Below are 23,786 nucleotides of genomic sequence, written 5' to 3'. Positions count from 1 at the left end.
TACAGAGATCCTGAATGAGAGTTGTGTGGGGGTAGGTAGGGTGCAGGGGCATCGCATCATCAGGGAACCAAGGGACAGAGATCCTGTATGAGAGTTGTGTGGGGGTAGGTAGGTAGGGTGCAGGGGCATAGCATCATCAGGGAACCAAGGGACAGAGATCCTGGATGAGAGTTGCATGGCGGTAGGTAGGGTGCAGGGGCATAGCATCATCAGGGAACCAAGGGACAGAGATCCTGGATGAGAGTTGCATGGGGGTAGGTAGGGTGCAGGGGCATCACATCATCAGGGAACCAAGGGACAGAGATCCTGGATGAGAGTTGTGTGGGGGTAGGTAGGGTGCAGGAGCATAGCATCATCAGGGAACCAAGGGACAGGGATCCTGGATGAGAGTTGTGTGGGTGGGGGAGGTAGGGTGCAGGGGCATAGCATCATCAGGGAACCAAAGGACAGAGGTCCTGGATGAGAGTTGCGTGGGGGTAGGTAGGGTGCAGAGGCATTGCATCATCAGGGAACCAAGAGACAGAGATCCTGGAAGAGAGTTGTGTGGGGGTAGGTAGGGTGCAGGGGCATAGCATCATCTGAGAAGAAAGGGACAAAGATCCTGGATAAGAGTTGCATGGGGGAAGGTAGGGTGCAGGGGCATAGCATCATCAGGGAACCAAGGGACAGAGATCCTGGATGAGAGTTGTGTGAGGGTAGGTAGGGTGCAGGGGCATCGCATCATCAGGGAACCAAGGGACAGAGATCCTGTATGAGGGTTGTGTGGGGGTAGGTAGGGTGCAGGGGCATAGCATCATCAGGGAACCAAGGGACAGAGATACTGGATGAGAGTTGTGTGGGGGTAGGTAGGGTGCAGGGGCATAGCATCATCAGGGAACCAATGGACAGAGATCCTGGATGAGAGTTGTGTGGGGGGAGGAAGGGTGCAGGGGCATAGCATCATCAGGGAACCAATGGACAGAGATCCTGGATAAGAGTTGGGTGGGAGGAGGTAGGGTGCAGGGGCATAGTATCATCAGGAAACCAATGGACAGATATCCTGGATAAGAGTTGGGTGGGGGGAGGTAGGGTGCAGGGGCATAGCATCATCAGGGAACCAAGGGACAGAGATCCTGGATAAGAGTTGGGTGGGGGGAGGTAGGGTGCAGGGGCATAGCATCATCAGGGAACCAAGGGACAGAGATCCTGGATAAGAATTGCGTGGGTGGGGGGAGGTAGGGTGCAGGGGCATAGCATCATCAGGGAACCAAGGGACAGAGATCCTGGATGAGAGTTGTGTGGGGGTAGGTAGGGTGCAGGGGCATCGCATCATCAGGGAACCAAGGGACAGAGATCCTGGATGAGAGTTGTGTGGGGGTAGGTAGGGTGCAGGGGCATAGCATCATCAGGGAACCAAGGGACAGGGATCCTGGATGAGAGTTGTGTGGGTGGGGGAGGTAGGGTGCAGGGGCATAGCATCATCAGGGAACCAAGGGACAGAGGTCCTGGATGAGAGTTGCGTGGGAGTAGGTAGGGTGCAGGGGCATTGCATCGTCAGGGAACCAAGAGACAGAGATCCTGGATGAGAGTTATGTGGGGGTAGGTAGGGTGCAGGGGCATAGCATCATCAGGGAACCAAGGGACAGAGATCCTGAATGAGAGTTGTGTGGGGGTAGGTAGGGTGCAGGGGCATCGCATCATCAGGGAACCAAGGGACAGAGATCCTGTATGAGAGTTGTGTGGGGGTAGGTAGGTAGGGTGCAGGGGCATAGCATCATCAGGGAACCAAGGGACAGAGATCCTGGATGAGAGTTGCATGGCGGTAGGTAGGGTGCAGGGGCATAGCATCATCAGGGAACCAAGGGACAGAGATCCTGGATGAGAGTTGCATGGGGGTAGGTAGGGTGCAGGGGCATCACATCATCAGGGAACCAAGGGACAGAGATCCTGGATGAGAGTTGTGTGGGGGTAGGTAGGGTGCAGGAGCATAGCATCATCAGGGAACCAAGGGACAGGGATCCTGGATGAGAGTTGTGTGGGTGGGGGAGGTAGGGTGCAGGGGCATAGCATCATCAGGGAACCAAAGGACAGAGGTCCTGGATGAGAGTTGCGTGGGGGTAGGTAGGGTGCAGAGGCATTGCATCATCAGGGAACCAAGAGACAGAGATCCTGGAAGAGAGTTGTGTGGGGGTAGGTAGGGTGCAGGGGCATAGCATCATCTGAGAAGAAAGGGACAGAGATCCTGGATAAGAGTTGCATGGGGGAAGGTAGGGTGCAGGGGCATAGCATCATCAGGGAACCAAGGGACAGAGATCCTGGATGAGAGTTGTGTGAGGGTAGGTAGGGTGCAGGGGCATCGCATCATCAGGGAACCAAGGGACAGAGATCCTGTATGAGGGTTGTGTGGGGGTAGGTAGGGTGCAGGGGCATAGCATCATCAGGGAACCAAGGGACAGAGATACTGGATGAGAGTTGTGTGGGGGTAGGTAGGGTGCAGGGGCATAGCATCATCAGGGAACCAATGGACAGAGATCCTGGATGAGAGTTGTGTGGGGGGAGGAAGGGTGCAGGGGCATAGCATCATCAGGGAACCAAGGGACAGAGATCCTGGATGAGAGTTGTGTGGGGGTAGGTAGGGTGCAGGGGCATCGCATCATCAGGGAACCAAGGGACAGAGATCCTGGATGAGAGTTGTGTGGGGGTAGGTAGGGTGCAGGGGCATAGCATCATCAGGGAACCAAGGGAAAGGGATCCTGGATGAGCTGCAGCTTTCGTGGCAGTGGCTATAAGAAGCTGTCAAGAAGAAATTTCAACTTGGCTAGGTAAGTATACATCCCTAATACAGGAACTACTGTATTAGGGATGGTCGAAAAATCTCTGTGGAATTCCAATTTCCGAGTTTCTGATTGTAAATGGGATTACCCCCACAAAAACCGTTATACAATAATCGGCATATGGAAATCAGAATTCTGCGGAAATTCAGCACTACCGCAACTCGGAAATTTTAGACCAATGACAAGACTCAGAAGCATTGGACCAATGCAGAATTTTTCCAAGGAAATCGGATCACTGCTGTAATTTTAGATCAATCAGAGAATACAAAATTTTACCATTGCCTTTTGGAAATGCGGTTTCCGCATAATATCTTTATAATTAACTAAGTTTGTTGACAAATTAACAAGAAAAAAATAAACATTTTCGGAAATATGCGGAAATCAGAAAATTGGATTACAATGTAAAACTGCAGAATTTGAAAGATACTTTTTCAGAAAGTGGAAATTGAATTGGAATCGGAAATCAGCATTTCCAACAATTTTGTTAGAATCTGAAATCAGCATTTCCGTCCATCCCTATCCAGTACACACATAAAGAACTTAATAAAGAAATGCATGTGTGAAGTTAATGATAATGCATATTTTTCTCCTGGTAGTGTCTTGTGACTTGTGGGAAGGGACACAAACATCGGCAGACTTGGTGCCAGTTTGGAGAAGCGCGAGTAAACGACCGAGTCTGTGATCCAGATACCAAGCCTATTTCGGTTCAGACTTGCCAGCAGCAAGAGTGCGCTTCATGGCAAGTTGGCCCATGGGGACAGGTAAGTTTTTCATTTATCCTTTAAAGGGAACTCAAACAGATGTTATTGAATTAGGCAGTGAATAAATATAACACTTTGCCTTTGTATCTTTTTTTAGAAACTATCAAAATTAGCTGAAAAGTTTTGAATATTGTGCACAGTTGCTATGTAGTCAGTTGTGTGATTACCTCTTGGGAGATGGTTGGATACACTCGCGGGCCCGATCGGGCACTTACGGCCCAACATTGTCATTGCGTTACCCTGCGGCAAAATAGGGTAAAGCAACAAACAATTGCAAGGCAAGTGGAAAACGGGCCCGAACGCTAACAGTTTTTTAATACTTTAAACAGATTGTGTAGATAAGTTACAAAGGGGAGAGGACACAGAGAGCCCAATATAGTGTAGTACCTACTGGTAAAAGTTGGTGAATGTAGAGTAGATAAGTAATATTCACAAACTAGCGTTACCTCAAAGGCAACCACTGTAAATGCAGGTGGGGAGATTAGACCTGTCCCCACTCAGGATTAAGAAGTTGCTCTCTGTAGATCAGAAGAAAGAAGGGGGTAAAACACCCCTCCACCCGGTGTGGACACTGGTATAGTATACAGCGAACAGAGATGCCAAAAGAGTAAAATTCACTAAAAAAAATGTAAAATAGCTTTGGAGGCAGTGGTGGACTTACCTCCTTAAAGCAGACACATAAACTGTCAGATTCAAGAAAACAAATTTATTGACATACTCCGATTACAATGTTGCAACGCGTTTCACAGGTGTGATCCTGCTTCATCAGGCAATAAAAAGGGGGAGTACACAACAGCATATGGTCAAAGTTACACCAAGCGCCTCTGTCTGATAGACAAGTTCTCATACTACATAGAAGTGGAAAACTAGCCAATCAAGATTGGATGTGTGTGCTCGCCTTTAGTGAGCTCCTCTGAGGAACAGAGAGTGACATGGCTTGCTTAGTGCACTTTGTGAAAAACTGCAGAATATCATTATAATATAAATACATAACAATATCTTTGTATGTGGAGTTCTTCTTTAGCTATATATTTAGGAGGCAGCTCAGTAAATAAGAATGTTCATGGAAACTGTCTTTGCAGAAGAATGTGCATCTGTTGGGTAATGAAGTTATCACATGAAGGTGACAGCGTGTCACCTTGTCATAAAAGGACTGGCATATTCCCACTGGATTATTGTGTACTTTGTGCCTGGGTTACATCTGAGATTTATCATCTGGTTGGTGTCTCTGCAATAATTCCCCATATTAAGATTAACGATTTAAAAGAGAAAGATCAAATTCAGTTCTGAAAGCCTTACATTATTTGAAATTTTTATTTACTTGGGGAATCAGCAAATGAAGCATGCTTAATTCCAACCTGGAGGTTAGCAAGCTGACCTGCATTACTAATGGCATACTTCAGGTAGTTAAAGGGACTGCACATTTTCAATTGCTTAAATCTTCATTTCCTTATGAACCATCCCTGTTGCCTGACTTCTGTGCTAATGCTCTGTCGCTAATACTGTAAGGCTACGTTTACAGTGGGCGTTGCAGTCCCGGTAAAACTATTGGAATGCAAAAGAACCTAAAGGTTGAACTGCACATTACCTACATGTTGCATCGCATATAGTAAAGCATGCAGTCAATGAAAAGTATGCTTCACTGACATTGTTAACTTGCACGTTTTGCAGTAAGGGGCTGCATGCAGCGCATTGGGCTGCCGCAGCCCTTTAGACCGCCTCACAACACTCTCATATTGCAGCAACTGTAAGTGACAGAGGTTTCAATGAAGCTGGGGTGTACACACACAGGTGCTCAGGGACTGGCCAGTCACGCTTGTGGCAGGAAGACTGGACGGTTTTTCGTGCACCACCCTGTAGTAAATAATGAGCTGTTTTCCTTACAGTATGGTAAATAGCAGCTCTGGCCAGTAAGACATGCAGAGCAGGGCTTAACTAGTCAGCTGTAGCCCTGCTGTCAGTTTCTTTAGTCTTTCATTGGACTTCAAGTCCCTTCACAGCCACCATTAGCTAGGAGGGCTACAATGAACAGCAGCTGCTCTGAACATAATGTAAAGAGTCCAATTCCTAACAGAATCCGGGCCATCAAGATATGCAGATGCTATTAAACAAAGAGATTGAAAGTTGAAAATAAAACTGGTGCATTTGTAATAAGACAGGAATTAGAGGGACGTTCCATTTCCTGTCGTATTGTACAATGAGTGAGTTTGCATACAGATATCATGAATCAGAAATTGAAGTTGAAATTGTTCTTCCCAGTTACTGTTGTTGCAAAGATGCTGAAAGTGAACTTACTTCGTATTTTTAAAATACATAATTTCCGATTATTACATTACTATTACTTTACACTTGTAGTGCACAGCAGCATGTGGCACAGGTTACCAGATGAGAGCAGTGAAATGCGTTGTCGGTGCTTATGGAGCCGTAGTGGATGACAGCGAATGTAATGCAGCAACACGACCTACAGACATCCAGGTGAGAGCTATGCACAGTACACTGCTGTTTTACTTACACTGATGTATAAACAATGAGGTACGTACATATATTGTACCTTTGGTTGTGGGTTATTTCTTTTTTTAAAAATACCTGGCTGCTGGCTCCTACATTGGTACTCTAACTTCTTGTTGTCGGCACATAGGAAGTTTGTATCCTAGCTCTTTGCTGTCAGCAGATAATGTACAGAGCAAATCACCTGACCCCATCAGCCAAATTCCTCTGCTTCTTTAGCCATGCAGTGTGGACTCAAGATAGTGGCCATCCAGTACTGATGACGGTTTTTAATATGGCCTATAGGGTCATTCTGTGAGAGCAATAAAATTAAGGGAGCCCTGTGCCTCTGTCTGCGTGAGGACCTAATATCCTGTAGATCAGGCTGCACATCTGTACCCAATGTCTGCTCCACCCATTAATGAGCAATGCCTGGGATCCATGAAGGCTGAAACAAATGTAGCCAATGCCTTGCTCCTTCTCGCCCTCTTTCTTCATGCCTATGCCAGGAATGGACATATGTAGCAGACAGGAAGATTGCCTTACTTGTCCATTCCTTCCTCTGCCCAAACTCCTCCCCAATAGCCGTGACCCACATCTTGGGGAAGAAGATTAGTGCCATAGAAGAAAAATAATATTGCTGTCCCATCATGGATGTGTCACAGAAGCAAGCAGTTTCTTTTGTTGTCTGTAGGCCTCGGCAGGAGCTATTTTATGGACTGTTAGGTTTATGTCAGATTTGTTTGTTTTTTAAAGAAATAATAATATTAAGTTTGCTTTCTTCAGTAAAGGTTCATTTTAATTATGGAATGGGGACCTCCTAACTCAGTAAACTTTGTTTGACAGGATTGTGAAACGGTTGCGTGCCCAGGCATTCCTGAGACCAAACAGGTGGTTCACAGCAAGATGCAATGGAGTTTTGGATCTTGGACACCAGTAAGTGTGCTTCATTTATGTTACTACCTGTCTCCTCTTACGTGGATGTGCTTGCTGTGCTCTGCTTCATATCCACAAACCATGAAATGCGTCAGTTCCCCTCATTTATGGCTGAGCGATGCCTTGATTTTATTGCATAAACAAAATGGCTTACTTTCCGATTCCCTGCTCAGTTTCACCAGAGCACTGCCCTAGGGGTCGCGTGGTGGTTGTTTAAATCTTGCTGGATGGATTTGACCTTATGAAAGGAACATTGTAGTGTAATTGCCATGCAAGCCCAAGCCTACTTCCCCCTTTCTTAGCTTTGTTTAGAAAGTTAGTGTGCCTGGTCTATTTTTGGCAGATGATCTCTAAAAGAGACAGTGTGCTTTTTCTTTAATACAACTGAATGGATAATCTTTTCTTTCTGTTTTCCACCATGAGCATGCCGCCCCGCAAAAAAAGCTACATATACACTTTACATTTCTGTCACGCTAAATAGTTCTTGTTAATCATTTTGGGTAACAGATTAGGGGTGATCGCTGTATGGACACACTGATTGGCTGCCTGCCATATATCAGGTATTTAAGTGGCTGACTCAGTCCTGACTCAAACAGGGAGTGAATACAGTGTGGCCCTCACTGATAAGAAACTCCAACTATAAAACACTTTCCTAGCAGAAAATGGCTTCTGAGAGCAAGAAAGAGATAAAAAGGGGAATTTCTTATCAGTGAGGGTCACACTGTAGTCACTTCCTGTTTGAGTCAGGACTGAGTCAGCCACTTACATCGCTGATATTTAACTCTTTCAGGCAGAGAAAGAAAAAAAGGAACACAGCATAGTTATTTGTGTGCTAGGCACTGTACATACCCATGTCTATCTCACCATGTCAAATGTCACTTCAGGTATCCTTTAACCACTTCACCACTGAGGGGTTTTACCCCTTGAGCACCAGAGCAATTTTCACCTTTCAGCGCTCCTTCCATTAATTCGTCTATAACTTCATCATTACTTATCACAATGAAATGAACTATATCTTGTTTTTTTCGCCACCAATTAGGCTTTCTTTAGGTGGGACATTATGCCAAGAATTATTTTATTCTAAATGTGTTTTAATGGGAAAATAGGAAGAAATGTGGGGAAAAAATATTATTTTTCAGTTTTCGGCCTTTATAGTTTTTAAATAATGCATACTACTGTAATTAAAACCCATGACATTTATTTGCCCATTTGTCCTGGTTAGAAAACCGTTTAAATTATGTCCCTATCACAATGTTTGGCGCCAATATTTTATTTGGAAATAAAGGTGCATTTTTTCCAGTTTTGCGTCCATCCCTAATTACAAGCCCATAGTTTATAAAGTAACAGTGTTATACCCTCTTGACATAAATATTTTAAAAGTTCAGTCCCTAAGGTAACTATTTATGTATTTTTTTTAATTGTATTTTTTTTTTTTAATTACAAAAAAAAAAAAATTGGGGAGTGTGGGAGGTAATGAGTTAATTTTTAATGTATAACTAATGTATTTGTATATAACTAATGTATTTGTGTAGTTTTGCTATTTGGCCACAAGATGGCCACAGTGAGTTTTTGTTTATGCGACCTGCAAGCGTACAGGAAGTTCAGGGAGGCTGGGCAACTTTTTTTTTCACAATGATCGCGCTGTTTCTCAAAGAAGCAGCAGATCATTGTGGGGGGCTTAGATCAACGAACGGGAAAGGTTTTTCCCATTCATTGATCTCTGGGCAAGCGGGCAGCGGCATGCACGAGCGCGGGGGCGGGTGGACAAGCGAGCGGGAGCGTGGACAGCGGCGGGAGCGACGTCAGGTACGGATGTCTCCGTCCCTTGGTGGTAACAGGGTGGAAAAAGGGACGGAGAAATTCGTACCGCTGGGGATAAAGTGGTTAAAGAGAAGAGCAGGGTGTGCAGAGTGTCCTTAAGTTGGGGGGTGCTTAAATTGAATAAAAGGGGCCTCACAATGCCCCTCCCCCTGCACCCCCTCGTTTCTGGCTAGGGGGTACTGGTTGTCATGTGGGTGCTAAATGCAGATGCTGGGCGCCATGTGGGTTCTGGGTGTGGGTACAGGGTGTCATGTGGGTTCTGGCTATGAGTGGGTATCGAGTGTCATGCGGGTGTTGATTGCTAGTACTTAGTGCCATGTGAGATCTGGGTGCATGTACTGGATGTCATGTGGGTGCTGGGTGCAGGTACTGAGTGTGACATGAGTGCAGATACTTGGCTCCATGCCTGTACTGGGTGCTGGCTATGGGTGGGCTTTGGGCATCATATGGGTTTTTGAATGCAGATACTTTGGGTGCGGGTACTGGTTAAGTGGATGCTGGGTGCAGATAGTGGGGGCCATGTGGAGGCTGTGTGAAGGTATGAGTACTGGGTGCAATGTCTGGCCTGGATGCAGGTACTTGAGGTCATGTGAGCGTTAGTACTGGGTGCCAGCTATGGAGGGGAGGGGTAGATGTTGGGGGAAGTATAGGTCAGTGTGGGTGCTGCAGGAAGGGGAAGTCATTGGGGGTGCTGGGGAGGGGGAGGTCAGTTTAGGTGCTGGAGGAGGTCACTATGGGTGCTGCTTGGGGACAGGGAGGGTACTGCTGGGAACAGGAAGGGTGCTGCTGGGGGAGGGAAAAGTCAATGTAGGTGCTGGGGGAGGGATGGGTCGGTGTGGGTGCTGGGGGAGGGAGGATCACTGCAGTGCTAATGCTGGGGAGGGGGAGATCAGTATGGGTCCTAGGTGCTGCAGGAAGGGGAAGTCATTGGGGGAGGGAGAGGTAAGTTTAGGTGCTGGAGGAGGTAATTATGGGTGCTGCTGGGGACAGGAAGGGTACTGCTGGGGACAGGAAGGGTGCTACTGGTGGAGGGAAAAGTCAATGTAGGTGCTGGGGGAGGGAGGGGTCAGTGTGAGTGCTGGGGTAGGGAGGATCACTGCAGTGCTAATGCTGGGGAGGGAGAGGTCAGTATGGGTCCTAGGTGGAGGGAAAGGTCCCTGTGGGTGCAAGGTTGAGGGAGAGGTCACTGTGGATGCTGGTGTAGGAAGCGGTCACTGCTGTCAGAGTGTGACTGCTGTCACCTGCTCCCACACAGCTGTGGGGAAGGTTACACTAGGATTCTGTATGGCACCTCCGTACTTCAAAGTGTCCCAGATGGGGAGGAGCTTCCTGTGTGTGTGGACGGGGCTTCCTGTGGGAAGGGGCGAAGCTTACCACGATCAGAGGCAGAGCTTTATTTTTACAGCCAAAGGGGCCTTTTTATGGGAATTTAAGGGGTGGGGGAATTGGGCACCCACAGTCCCCCCCCCTCCTCCCCTCCCCTTGCCTATACCTGGACAACAGGCTATCTAATTTTCCCTCATGTGCAAGTAATCACAACTGTAATTTGAGCTGTCAGCTGTGTCAGCTCAGAAATTGCCAGACTCTGCAGACACAGCTAATATGTAAACACATGCTTCCATGAAAGCAGGAAGTAGACACACTGCAGAGTTATTCCAGGAGTTCTGTAAGCTGTAACAAAGAAATGTTTTCTTTAAAGGGTATTATGCTGTTGCTTATCTTTTAGAGCAGCGTAGAGAAAGTTCTGAGTTCACCTCCGGTTTAAGGACTATTAATTGTCTTCATTTTTAATGTAAATCTCTCCTTTAGATTGCATCCCTTATGTTGGGGCTGTCCGCTGATATGTGTTTGGTGTGATTTTTTTTCTGTTTATTGGGTCATCACATTGGAAGTAACTACAGTACACTTCTAGGATAGGCTATCTTACTAAAGACCTAAGTGTCATGACTATACGCTATGTGAAAGCGTTCTGGAAGATGTCAGCGCTATATAAATACACAATAATAACACACACACTGACGGGGCTTCTACATACTTCCTTTTTGCTCCTGGCAACACAGGAAACTCATTTCAATTTGTGAAAAAAAACATATTTTATTTCTAGGCTTGCTGTCATGATTTGCTGAATTCTGGTCTTTCCATTCAGTGGATTCTGAGTTTCCTTGCTCTCTGCAGCTGCAGATTTCAAAGTAGCAAGTTGAAGGGCAGAAAATCAATGCTTCACCCAAAGCTGGAATAATTTCCCAGGATGCCTGCAGCAAGATTTGAGCTGTTTCCTAATCTCGGATCTTTTCAATGTTTCCTAGTGCTCTGCTACCTGCGGGAAGGGGACTAGAATGAGGTATGTCAGCTGTCGCGATGATCAAGGATCAGTGGTGGACGAGTCTGCCTGTGCGCACCTCCTGAAACCCTCCGCCACTGAAGTATGCACAGTGACACCTTGCGGACAATGGAAAGCCATGGAGTGGAGCTCTGTAAGTCTATAATCCTGGACATATAAAGGAGAACCATAATAAACTATTTGCAGATACATGTGATTGGCTAAAAGATGAACTGCAGTGAAAATAACATAATACCATTGCTTTTTTTTTCCAATATTCATTTCTCAATTATTTAGTCAGTGTTTGCCCATTGTAAAATCTTCCTCACCCTGATTTACATTCTGAAATTTATCACAGGTGGTGACACCTTGAGTCCTGTCAGGTACAGTTCTGCGGAATTTTTGTTTCTCAGAATTTCAAACCCTTGGACAATAATTCCTGGTCTCCCAGAATGCTCTCTGAGGAGAATTCCACATAACTAAACACCCTCGGCTAAGCATCACTGGGAGGGTGGGGTTATATACCAATATGCAGCAATATATAACTATATGAAGTGTTTCTGATGCTGAAACCAGGAAAATGACCATAAAAGTGGGTATCCTAAATAATTGACTGCATTCTACTACATGTCACTACAGTGCCTATTTAATGTAAGTAATCTTACAGTAATGTAATTAATGTTTTAAATACCTTATTGTACTGCTTGCATATACAGGTATAGGTTCTTCTTTATTGTTGTTCTTTACTGTTTCTTATCTCCTTAGGGTAAAGTGAGAAAGCATTTCTTATTAAATTATTAGTCAGTTTACACACTCACAGGAAAGCATTAGTCATAGGGATGCATTTCAGAATTGAGCACCCAGTTGTACAGAGCATGCGGTGTGGTGGCAGCCAGGGGCGTAGGGGCCACGGTCGCAGCAGTCGCCTGTTCATTCTGGCACATTAACAATTGCCTTACTACTATAAATATTAGTAAGTACTAGTGGAGGTAAGTCACTTGGGGAGAGACCTTACAGGTCACACATGTGTATTATACTGGTACCTCACCCCATTCTGCAGCATAACTATCCATGCATGTGAGGTCTAATAAACCAAAACAACAAAGCAAACAAAAAGTCATAGATTTCTGCCAACTTTAAGTAAATGTTTTTGAAATGCTGGACTATGACCTCTGCAGTAGTTTTAGGGCCGATTCCCACTTGCAAGGAAAATGTACCATTTTTCTGCAGCACAGCAAAACGGAGAAAATGCATTAAATGCAAAACTATGGGTCTATTCAACTTGATATTAAAAACATCCATTTGCTGCACGCAGAGAAGTCATGACCTGCTGCATTTTTCCAGACCAGCTGATGCATTTCCCGTAGAGACCTATGAAGGAAACGCTTCCACCCCAGAAACGTGAACTTGACGAGAAAACAGAGCGGAGTGGACATTGAACTGGTCCGCTCCGCGCAAAACGGACGGTTGCAAGTGGGAAGCGAGCCGTAGGCCACAGAGGTGTCTATATCTGGCTCATAATAGGTCCACCAAAAAGAAAGTTGCGATCACAATCCAAAGCTCTCAACGTGGCATAGGATTTCCCTGTAAAAAAATCTAAGGAGTCACGTGGGACGGAAGGAGGAAGCTAAGCGGGGACTGTGGCGTGCAGCGGAGATCCGACCGCGGCGGTGCTGACACGCACATATAAGCGCTTATGCTTTGGAAATCCGGTACGCATGTTTTTATGCAAGTTTTATTATACCCTGGGCACCTCTTTCCTCCCTGTAGACCACAGGCTTTCTTCTTTTTACACATACAGTATATTACCCTATATGTCACAAGTTCAGGGCCAGATTTAAGCCAAGGCTGTATAGTCCATGGCCTAGGGCACCACAGGATCAAGGTCAAGTGGAGGCAGGCTATACTAGGGAGAATTGTTACCTGGCTACCTAAACTGAAGGAAGGGGTAATCATGTTATCTATATGGAAGGGGGAAGGTCATCTGGATTTTTATTCTACTGGGGAGGTGTCATTAGGCTACTTATACTGGAGGGAAGGCGGGGTCATCAATCTAAACTGGAGGGGGGAAGGGTTATCTGGCTACCTATACTAGAGGGAAGAATCAACAGGCTACCTATAGCGAAGGAAGGGGTAGGGTAATCTGGCTAACTATATTGTAGCAGGGCGGCTGCTGAAAGTGGCCTTGGGCAGTAAAGAGTTCAAATCCAGCACAAGTTATTCTACCTCTGGCTTTTTAGCTACGGTAATAGAACCTTCAGGCAGACATTTTACTTTTTCAGTCTTAAAAAAAGTATCATTTTTATAACTTCAGACACCATTTTTACAGATGTATTTTCTGATTCCTTCTGTAGTGCTCAGTGACTTGTGGCCAGGGGAAGGCAGCACGGCAAGTTTTGTGTGTAGATTTCATTGGTCATATGGTAGATCGAAATGAATGTGACCCAGAGGACATTCCATCCACTGAACAGGAGTGCTCTATGTCCCCTTGTCACTATGTCAACCATGACTATGGAAGACCCATTCACCATTTCCCAAATGTGGACCAAAGAGTACGATCAAACCCAACTCTAGCCATTCTGAATCGAAGTAGTGGGCGATCATCAGGGTCTGGCGGAAACCAGTGGAGGATTGGTCCATGGGGGGCGGTAAGTCTCAATACCTTGTTATGCATCTGAATTCCTGGCTTCATTTATAAACAGTGTCTGAAGAAATGATTTGTTTTCTCACAGGATCCAATCACATTCTCTCTTTTATTTTTTCACTGTAGATGAGTAAGGCTAGGTTCACATTTCGGAAAAATCAAACCATGTACAAAAGTACATGTCAATGGATGGATATTATAAATAAGATCTGTTCACCTATGTCCAATTTGAAAGTGTTCATTGTGTCCACGGCAGCACTGGAACACAAAATCATGTCTTACGTTATTTTTTCTGATACTGTTTGGAACACTGAATGTCATAGTATGTTTGACATTTCTGTTACAACAAACATCATGAAATCATGGAATCTTAAATTGAATCAGTTGTGACCATCCACATTAGTAATTTGGCGTAGTGTAAACGAAGCCTGAATGAAAAGGAACAAAATAATTAGTTGATGAAAGCCAAGTTCACAATTTTCCTTTAAGAAGCTATGGCAAAGTTCTCTTACTTTCATATCAAGAGTTATGTTCTATAGTTGTTGTAGATAAAGTGCTCAGTGTGGCTAAGTGATTGCCAAATCGCAGCTATTACATGAAGCCCATTTCCAGACATAGACCTAAATCTGACTGTAAACAGAAGGTTTAAATTACACAGATTTTGTTTTAAAGAGAAATTCCACTCTCTCTACTAATTTGCGATAAACATGTATCATATCTGCACAAATGTTTTTGTGGTTGAATGTTACCTTTCCTTTTACATTTGTAGACCTCTATACATTTCCTGGCCTGACTGTAAAAATTAAATTGTATCACTTTTCTTAGTTGTGAATCTGTATTCTGCTTCACACTAGTTTTTTAATATAGCCCAGGTATTTTCCTCTTCCTCCATGAGTAATCAACTACACAGAACAGTAACAATTGTTGTTTATTTTCCACACCTAGGAGCTTGGACTTACACCAATACAGTCTCTATTCTAGTCTGTGGCAGGTTGAGTATCGACATTTAGAATTAAGAACTCAACAGTGTACCAGGATAACATTACATCTATAAATACATTTACCCTTCAAAGTGACTATGTAGAGATAGAGATATGAAGGCTGCCATATTTATTTCCTTCTAATCCATACCAGTTGCCTGGCTGTCCTGCTGATTCTAAGGCACTGAGCCCGACTGAGTGTCAGGTTAGGACCTCTCACTAAAGTCTGACTTTACAAGCCAAATGCCTACTCCAGGTGTGTTATTCAGACACCACTGAAGTTAAAAAGATCACCATGTCAGCCATGCAACTGTCATTGTTCAAAAGGGAAAAAATATATACTCTGTTGTCACTGATGATTGTGTGTAACTGCTGTGCATTATCTTTACTAAACATGTCTGTGTCATTCTTCTTCACCAATGCCATGTTACCTTCATTGTGTTACATGCTGTTTCCTTACCAAATACTTCTTGTAGTGTTCTAGCACGTGTGCTGGCGGTTTCCAGCGTCGGGTGGTGGTGTGCCAAGATGAGAATGGGCATCCAGCAGCTAACTGTGAAGAGAGAAGCAAACCAGCCGAACAACGACCATGTGAATCAGGACCTTGCCCACAGTGGGCTTTTGGCAACTGGGGGGAGGTGAGATAAGATGCTTTTCCAGTCCCTTGTTCACTCCTTGCTTTTGGTAAAATATCTCTCTGCCTGTAGATTTTCTTAGAGATAGACCCTTCTACAGCAATCCAGGTGTTGTACATCCTTTTACAAAGCCAAAACATACATCACTTCCTTTCTGCGGGAGCTGTCCAATTCTTTTTTTGTATTACCGACAACAATACATTTCTGTCAGTGCAGCCTATAAGCACAAGAATTCTGCTGAAGCCATTGTGTTGGGTTGCAGAGAGTTGGCAGGGGCAGATGTAGATGTTGCAGCTGTCAGTGGGAGGCAGACATGCGATGACTGTGTTCTTGAACATATGCTTCTACTAAGGATCTTGTCCTAAATAGGCTATCATTCATAAAGCATTCCCGCATGCGGAATTGCTGAAAACAGCTCACTTTACCGACCACTTTGCAAAATGTGTATTTATAAAGCCTGTTTTCGCATAAAAAGCTGACATTACCGAGCAGAGCGATAAATCACCGCCTTGTGCGGTGATTATTGTAATAAATGTAACAAAATGTTAATTCATAAAGATTTACGCAAGCGGTATGAGGACGGGAAATACCGCTCCCTTGGATGTGGCGATAACAATATTAAGTGAATGGAGACACAGACCTCTCAGGCAGCTGCAGTAGAGCGGAACACGGAGAAATGTATCAACTCGGCTGCTTCCTGTGTTTCCGCAAGCCTACCGCCTGCCTACCGACAGCCTAGTTCGGGAAAACTCTGCACTGCTATCGCAAGTGGCAACATTTTTATGAATGAGCAGCCAGAAGTCTAAAATACCGACAGCTGTGTTTTCCCGCATGGATTTATTTTACCGACCACACTTTAATGAATGATAGCCATAGTAAACAAAGGTTCAAAGACCACAAAAAAGCAAAGCCTCATAATGTGCATTGTGATTTCATTTTAAATATTGCAATCACACTGTTAATCAGCACTGCAATTTCATTTCTAGGTACTGTGGCGTCAAAGTAGATATTGTCATGTCTTCATTGGTATTGTATCATAGAGTTGTTATTTCTGTGCAGGTATCTTGGCATCATAGTTAGAATTCTGATGACAAAAAATATTCAGATTTCTCAGCTAGTGTTGTACTTTCATCTCACTAATATTAGAAATGCGAAAGTTTGGATGTTTGTTACTCAGTCACGCAACAATGGCTGAACGGACTTGAGTGACATTTTATACACACAAAGTACATTACCAGGAATAACATATAAGATACTTTTTATCTCCATAACCAAAAAGTGGGCGGAGACAAATACAAATTTAATTGGGAAAATGTAAACTGCAGCCATTCTTACACTGTTAATGGTAGGGTTCTCAAATTTTGCAAAGTTGGTCACTGGGTGACTGGGATTAATATTCTGAAAAGTGGGTGGAGCCTACAAAAGCCAATCAAAATTCACCTATTGATTTTCAAGGGGAATATTTAATTGCTGGTATTCTTGCACTGTTAATGGCACAAGCCTCAAACCTGGTACAGTTGGTCATTGAGTGACTGGGGTTCAAATTCAAAAAATGGGTGGGGCCACAAACAGCCAATCAGATTTGTTTCATTTCAATGCAAATTATTGATGCCAAAGACCGCAAAGCTCACAAACTAGGTAATTGAGTAATTGTGTGTTAGGGTTACAAAAGGTGGGTGCAGCCAACTCCAGCCGGGCAACGCTGGGCCATCAGCTAGTATTAAATATTGTAATGTCATTTATAAGTATTGTTTATTTATTTATTGTATTTATAAAGCACCAACATATTACGCAGCGCTGGACATTAGTTTATGTTACAGACAATATTTAGGGGTGACGTACAGCAATATGACAATACAGGAATACATAAAAAACCAGATCACGCAGAACAGTATGTGTACAAGGTAATGCTTAGTCATTGACTGGATGGGAGCATGGAGATTAGGCAAGTTGAGTTCACTCAAATGCATAGCAAGGGTGCACAGTAATGGAGGTGCATGATCAGGTAGAACACAAAAGGAGGAGGACCCTGCCCAAAGGCTTACAATCTAGAGGATTGTTAAATCATAATAGTCATCAGGATGTTGTACCAAGTACTGCGGTGTTAAAAAAAATCATTATAGTCATCATGATATTGTAGTAAATTATGTGGTGTTACAATAAGTATTGTTGAAGTAAGTACTGTTAAATCATAACATGCAGTGTAGTGTTGTGATTGGTATTGTTATGTCATAGTAAGTATCATGATATTATAACAAGTATCTTATTAGCATAGTGATTACTACTAGGTCCTAATAAGTATTTTGGACAGTAGGTACTTCTGGGCACAGTCCATATAAACTGACCAATCTCTTTATTGAGAAATAAAATACACCATGCATAACAGAACGTGTGAGTTGGGGTAAATTCTCAAAATCTTGGTAAACCTTATGTGTGCTGACAGCCTTCACCTGAGTAATGTGTAATGGAGCGATGATGGGGCGGTGCATAGTGAAGCGTCTTTTGGTGGGTGGGGCAAGCTGGAGAACAATGTGCTTGTCCGTCACTCGCTTGTCAGGGTCACCTTTACACACACTAGTTTCTCCACCAAAACAGTGCTAAATTTCCACCAGAGCAAAGCTTAAAGGCACTCATACACTGCTTGATTAATCAATCAACCTTTTTGAGTGATCAAAAACAGTGTTGTCCACTGAAAGTAAAATGGGTTAGATGCCCACACACTGCAAGTGAGATCCTGGCAATTTTCCTTCACTAATGGATCTGAACGATGTTGTGCCTCCATGCTCCGAAACCAAAAATCAGTTCTGTGTCAATCGAAATCATGTGAACGTTATTAGCCCATTCCTTTACCATCGACTGATATCTTCCATCTTGCTTGATTAAGTAAATTTGTCAATTCAGGCAGATATTGGACAATTTCCATCAATCGAGCAGAATGGAACATAATTGATTCTCCGCTGGTCCGATAAAATTAGTGATTCCAAAAACAGTCAATCCTACAGGAAATTTGAGTAATATATGGGGACCTTTAGAGTAAATACACATCCGTGTATTAGTGTCCTGTTAGGGTCATCCTGTAGGGTAAGTAGTGTGTTTCTATACACTGAAGTGCTATTTCAATTTCAGAAAGTTTTCAAACAAAGGCTCTTATCATGAAGGGCCTGGAGAATCTGTGGAGAAACATGTGATTGATTCAGTCTTATGATCAGTGTGTCTGTGGCTCGCCACAAACATGTGATCTTACCTCACTTTTGCTTCCAACTCGTCTCATTACATAACTGCCCTATATCACCCTCAGCTTTCTGTGCTTTGCTGCTAATTGTGGTCATTGTGGCCTCTCACCTCTGATAATGCTCGTCAGTGCGTAACAGTATTATTCACATATCTCTGATTTGTACACTTAGGTCAGATTAGAGCTCTCTGCATAGCCTGAGGGTTACTGTTAGAGGCACTGCAGAGTTTGCAGAGCAGACAGGGAACAGGCATAGCAGTGCTGTCCCCAATTCTTATAAAGGGAAAATATCACAAAAGCTCAGTCTGGGGATTCTGAGATTACTTCAAGGGGTCAAAATAAACAATGCATTATAAACTTAACTGGAAGTGATTTAAGTAGGATTATACTCCCAAAACTAACATTTAAGTAACTACTCTTAGTTACATAAAATAACATTTGAAAGCATTCCCAAGCATTCCTTGTGTCTAATATTTTTTTTTCCACTGCAGTAATAGGTTGCTTATCTCTGGTCTTCAGCCTTCAGCAAAAGGCAAATGTAATCATTGTCGGCTGAGTCTCTCTGCCTGTGTCTTCACTCTGCCTCCTCCCTCTACTGACTAGACACATCGCCCTGGCAACAGCAGAGTCACTTCAGCAGAAAAGCAGGGGCGCAGAGTGAAGACACAGGCACAAGGAGATTCTATGTCAATGGCTAGAGACTGGGAATGCATGCAAATGTTCTTTTATGTAACTAAGAGCAATTACTGAAGTTTTATTTTGGGGAGTATAATCCCACTTTAAGTGCACGTAGGTTGTAACTCGACTTATCCTTTAAAATAATTATCTTTTCCCTGATTTATCAGACACTTAAAACTTTTGCAAAATTCAGACGGGATCCTGACGTCTCACCCTGGCCCACACCCTTACTCCCCCTCTTAAATAACCCGGGATTTCCCCTTGGTCTCCCCCCCAATAGCTACCCTTCATGGCGAACTAACACTGTTGTACGGGCACAGCAATTACTCACTGAAGGGGAGTGGACCACTCTACCGAATCTCAGACAAATCCTTAACTCTCCTAATCTAGATCACTGGTCCTGGATTCAATTTCGACATTTTATCTTATCCCAGGGCTCCAAGCATGACTTCTCCAGGTCCCTAACGATCTTTGAACAAACTTGCCTCACAGAGGGCCCAATGCGAGGCATGGTGTCCTTTATGTACTCCCTACTAAACAATTTAGAGACGCCAGCGAGCACTTACAGAGAGAAATGGGAGCGGGATTTAGGCTTAACATTCTCAGATAAACAATGGGGAAAGATACTCACCTTCTCACACAAATCCTCTATCTCCTCTAAAACTCAGGAAGCAGGGTACAAAATCTTTACAAGATGGTACCTCACCCCCTCCAAATTACACCGAATGTTCCCAGGATCTTCTCACCTCTGCTGGAGATGCGGGCAAGACCCTGGAACTATGCTCCATATCTTTTGGTCCTGTAATAAGATCACGCAGTTCTGGGCTGATATAAGGGACCTGATTTATACAATGACCGATTTCCTACCCCCAGACTCCCCAGCCTTTTTCTTGCTACATCACAACACCTGGTCTATCCGCAAATATAAAAAAACCCTCACGAGACATTTAGTAAATGCTGCCAGGGCTCTGATTGCTAGAAAATGGAAATCCACTGACCCTCCCACTGTACTAGAGTGGATACGGGAAGTAGATCAGATCAGCTACATGGAAGATCTTACGTCCACTTTACATGAAAAGCATGAACAATATTGGAAGACCTGGTATGGCTGGTATGAATTTAAGGAGACGGAGCGTTATCGGTCTCTCCGAGGTGACCAGAACCCTCTGTTAAATTAACTGGGAGACAGACACATAAATATTATGGAAAGACGTTAGAATCCGACTCTTACCTCTAATCCCTCCAGACCAATCTCGCTTTGATGCCTACCTTACCCTTGGCATTTGGGGAATGGGGGCCTGTTAGTGGGATGGACTCTCGACATGACACTCATCTTCTCTTTCCTGTTCTATCGCTTTTCTCCTTTCTTCTCTCTACTTCTCATATGTTTTCCCATTAAGGTCACAAATCTATCCTACAGTCTACTGGCACACATAGCCTACCAACCGCCTTCAACTTAGACATGGTACCTTTACAGAGGAATGCAGAGTTCGAGTACGGGAGATCAGTCTGAGGACTGCTGTATTAAAAGACAAGCCCTATGGATGTTCCCATTGGGCATAGGGCTGTCAGCATAATGTTGAGATACCTCAGACAGAGATCTTCCCCTTGATATGAACTGCGATTTATCCAAAGTTCCACAAATGTACTATGGGTCCCCGATTTATCTCCACAAACCGCACAGGCTTGCGGTTTATTAATAAGAATTCAGTAATAATACTCAAGAGGTCCCTCATTCGTCCAAATTCATGCAAGTAACGGAAAATTCCTCTTGCTCACCCAAGGTTGTCTGACATGTGTTATCATTGCTCACTTGCATTTTCTGCCAGCAAAATATTTGATTTTTTTTTTTTTTTTTTTGGATATAATGTGACACAGGTTTATGTACCAATGTTAATGTTTTACTTGTCTGTCATTCTTGTTTTCATGAAAAGACAAAATAAAAGAATCTTTAAAAAAAAATAATTATCTTTTTGTTTTCTCGTTTGGCTATATCCTTGCTAAATACATTAAAACGTATTCTTTCTATGATTTCATCCATAGTGTTCTAAAAAATGTGGTGCCGGAACAAGGACCAGACTGGTAGTCTGCCAGCGACCCAACGGGGAAAGATTTAACGACCTCAGTTGTGAAGTGCTGCATAAGCCTCCAGACCGGGAACAGTGCAACACTCACAGCTGTCCTCCGGATTCTGCATGGAATACGAGTCCTTGGAGCTCGGTATGACCATAAATCTATTTTTGTAAATTAGTGATAGATGGATCCATCATTATTTTTTATAGGACCAAGGTCAAGAATAATATAGATACAAAGTTATTTTTATTTGAACTCAGCACTTAGTAATGCTTTAAACACCACTGTCAGTTTTGATATAAATTGTTCTCTTCGTTGCACCGGCATGTTTTTCCATTGAAAAGAACGGGCTTAATTCAGGAACTCATCTGTGTACACCGCCTTGTGACAAGACTGATAAAACCTTTCTATAGGGCTCCAATGTACCTTATTGAGAACCAGTCGGGAATGGGAAGTATGTAATAACCTGAATCTCCACACTGGAATTGTTCTAGTAGCCTGCATTAGCTGCCTTTGATTTGATTTGCTGTCAATCTTCAGCTCAGGGCCGGTTCAAGACTCTCCAGCACTAGCGGTGTATATACCAAAGGTAACGAATCCCCTCCCCCCCCCCCTGAATTGTGCCCGCCACAGTATAGGTTGTAGCCAGATGTACCCCCATGGTTGGAAGGGGGGGCATGCACCCAGTGACTGGCGCCTCCTCTGCCTTGGCCAGACCCTGGCTGCGAAGACCCAACAGAGGCTGTTTATGTGCTGCCTGCGCTCAGTGCTAGCAAAAGAGGAACACTGCTTGATGCTAACATGGTCAGTATACAAAGCCTGTAGCTTTTATTAGTGTTTTCTTTGCAGGGCTCTTGTTTGGTAGCTTTTTTTATCAATAGCAAGTTGAGGCAGCAGATAAGGCAACCTCACCATCTGCTTACAATCCAGATAATCTTCATTAATAAGGAGAAGAGTAATTAAATAAAAAGGATATATGGCTCTCCCTGACTTTGCTACTATTGCAGTTTTTGGATGGAGATAAAATGATCAGAAGTACACATTTGTGACAGTTCCCAATGTAAAGGAACTATGATTATGACTATAAAGTGGACATTTGGTTAGTGTCAAAGTGCTATCAGTGCTTTTGAACATTAATTTGACATGACAGCAGTACATGACATCTCATAGCAACCAGCTAAATTGAAGTGTTCATCTACTAACAGAAATCCTGTACACACTTATGGCCATCCATCGTACTTGATTAATTTGATGGTGTGTCCTTGTACACACACGCTGTTGGCCTAGCTGCCATTCAGCATTTTGCTCTATGCAGATGGGGGAAGTAAGGCTATGTGTCAGTAAGCTACTGGTACGTACAGTGATATGTAACAGTGGCAATCCAAAGTGCCCAGTCCATAATGAGCTGTCAGTGGGCATCGTGGGGCACCTGTACACAGAGAATGATTGCTCACATGACTTAATGTTCACAGGCCTTCAGGTTTTCACATGTATATTCAAACCTAACTGCTTTCAGGCATTTAATGAATGAACCAGTAATCTACTACTATAAATGAGTAACTGGAATGCTGGAGGAAAGGGTGGGGTATTTGTGTAGGGAAGATCGGTATGACACTTGATTGTTTCAGTTATAAAGGCTTCACTGTATTTCAGGAGGATGTTGTGGAGCTTCATCTTCCATATAAATTACACTTGTTAGAAGAGAAATAGGGAAGCAGACATCGCTGAATTTCTAAAAAAATAAAATATTATTTTTATTAGTGTTCAGACTTTGGACTCTACTTCTTTGGCTGTAATGCCGTCTAAACCACTCACCTGAAATAAGTATTCAGCTCACAACCTCTAGTTAATATTTACTGGGAATCATTAGTCAAAGTAAAAAGCTCTGCTTGTATACACATCCAATTTTGATTGACCAGTTTTACTACTTGTAGTATAAAGTATTCCAAATATGTTGGCCCTCATATTTCATGAAAGTGGTAAAATGGGCCATTTCAGAGTAGATGTGTTTAGCAGGCTTGAATCTTAGGACATTGAAGGCACCTGCCTGTACATTGCATGTACATGCTTTTAGCTTCTTGTCAGTGCTAAGCACATCATACTTCCCATAGGAAAGTTGTCAACAACTCCACTCCCTAAAACCCTTTAGTGGGGCTCCATATTAAACTGTTGGGCCAGTAATGTGGATCAGGAAATAATAATGTATTTAAAGGCTTGCAAGTGCTGCAGGCCAATTTATTTTAGCACTTTTTTATTTCTTATTTGTTACATTTCCTCACTACTAATAGTATTGTTGTAATGTGTATTAATGTTCACTAGTCACTAGGAGGCAGTGTGAGACTATAGCAGAAGATTTCTGCTTTCAGTTTCTATATACTCTGCTAGCAGAGAGACCTCAAAGCATCC

General features: G+C 43.6%; 1 protein-coding gene across 4 annotated transcripts in view; it reads left to right on the top strand.

Moving 5' to 3' along the window:
• Window positions 1-23,786, top strand: part of ADAMTS9 (ADAM metallopeptidase with thrombospondin type 1 motif 9) — a 421,594-nt gene that overhangs the window by 204,294 nt on the left and 193,514 nt on the right. For all 4 annotated transcript variants that reach the window (XM_068253803.1, XM_068253802.1, XM_068253804.1 and 1 more), the window contains 7 exons: window positions 3,410-3,574; window positions 5,930-6,049; window positions 6,908-6,997; window positions 11,125-11,292; window positions 13,493-13,786; window positions 15,239-15,400; window positions 21,351-21,527. In XM_068253803.1, the coding sequence (XP_068109904.1) occupies window positions 3,410-3,574; window positions 5,930-6,049; window positions 6,908-6,997; window positions 11,125-11,292; window positions 13,493-13,786; window positions 15,239-15,400; window positions 21,351-21,527 (1,176 nt within the window). The remainder of the gene's footprint in view (window positions 1-3,409; window positions 3,575-5,929; window positions 6,050-6,907; window positions 6,998-11,124; window positions 11,293-13,492; window positions 13,787-15,238; window positions 15,401-21,350; window positions 21,528-23,786) is intronic.

This window comes from Hyperolius riggenbachi, chromosome 9 (genome assembly GCF_040937935.1).
Source record: "Hyperolius riggenbachi isolate aHypRig1 chromosome 9, aHypRig1.pri, whole genome shotgun sequence".
NCBI lineage: Eukaryota > Metazoa > Chordata > Amphibia > Anura > Hyperoliidae > Hyperolius > Hyperolius riggenbachi.
Note: the sequence above shows the minus strand (reverse complement) of the source record. Positions and strands in the feature narration are given on the sequence as shown.